Below are 742 nucleotides of genomic sequence, written 5' to 3' on the forward strand. Positions count from 1 at the left end.
CCAGAATTAGAAGATGACAGAGAGATTGAAGAAGAGCCTTTATCTGAAGATCTGGAATGAGAACTGACTTGTGAAACCTCAGCGTGAAGGGACATATCACTGACCTTCATAACCACTCCACAACCATGAATATTTGACAAATTTTTACTGTGACTATTTATTAAGCATGGATAAAGGAGACAGCCCTAAAGGAACTTATTAAGCCAGCCCTTTGGGATTCAGTACCAACAGGCAAATTGCTTGTTTTCTTCCCTTCCTCTCTCTCTCTTTCTCTCTCTCTCTTTTTTTTTTTAGAAAAAAAAAAGACAAAAACTGATTTTCTTGAAAAAAAATAAACTTTCTTTCTATAATGGCTTTGCCCATTTAAAAAATGTGGCTCTTAAGGGTTCATGAAATGACTGAATATGAGGATACATGTCCTGTAGAAAGCAAACGCGCCTCATATACTGCCAAAAATAGTGTTAGTTTCATTAATGTGAATTTTCCAGCATTCAGTAGTTGTAATGTTAGAAACAATTGCTGGTCAAGTTCAACTTGTTGCTATTGTTTTTAATTTGCACAGGAGTAGTATCAGAAATTAGTGTCACTGCTTGTATCTAGCTGAATTTTAAACAACAGAACATTAGTTTTTTATGTTGGTGCCACCAACTGTAAATGACATAAGTTAGTTATTACAAAACACAGTAATTAGACTGTTGCAACCATCTAAAACCTTAGGCTTCCAGTCTGTGCTGTTAGTGTT

General features: G+C 35.2%; 1 protein-coding gene across 1 annotated transcript in view; it reads left to right on the forward strand.

Moving 5' to 3' along the window:
• FOXP2 (forkhead box P2) overlaps window positions 1-267 on the forward strand; it is a 564,152-nt gene extending 563,885 nt beyond the window's left edge. Inside the window, exon 20 of the mRNA XM_032592431.1 lies at window positions 1-267. This exon is cut by the window's left edge and continues 85 nt beyond it. Within this exon, the coding sequence (XP_032448322.1) occupies window positions 1-60 (60 nt within the window). The 3' untranslated portion in view covers window positions 61-267.
• Window positions 268-742: the final 475 nt, after the last annotated feature.

This window comes from Lynx canadensis, chromosome A2, assembly GCF_007474595.2.
Source record: "Lynx canadensis isolate LIC74 chromosome A2, mLynCan4.pri.v2, whole genome shotgun sequence".
Classification (NCBI taxonomy): Eukaryota; Metazoa; Chordata; class Mammalia; order Carnivora; family Felidae; genus Lynx; species Lynx canadensis.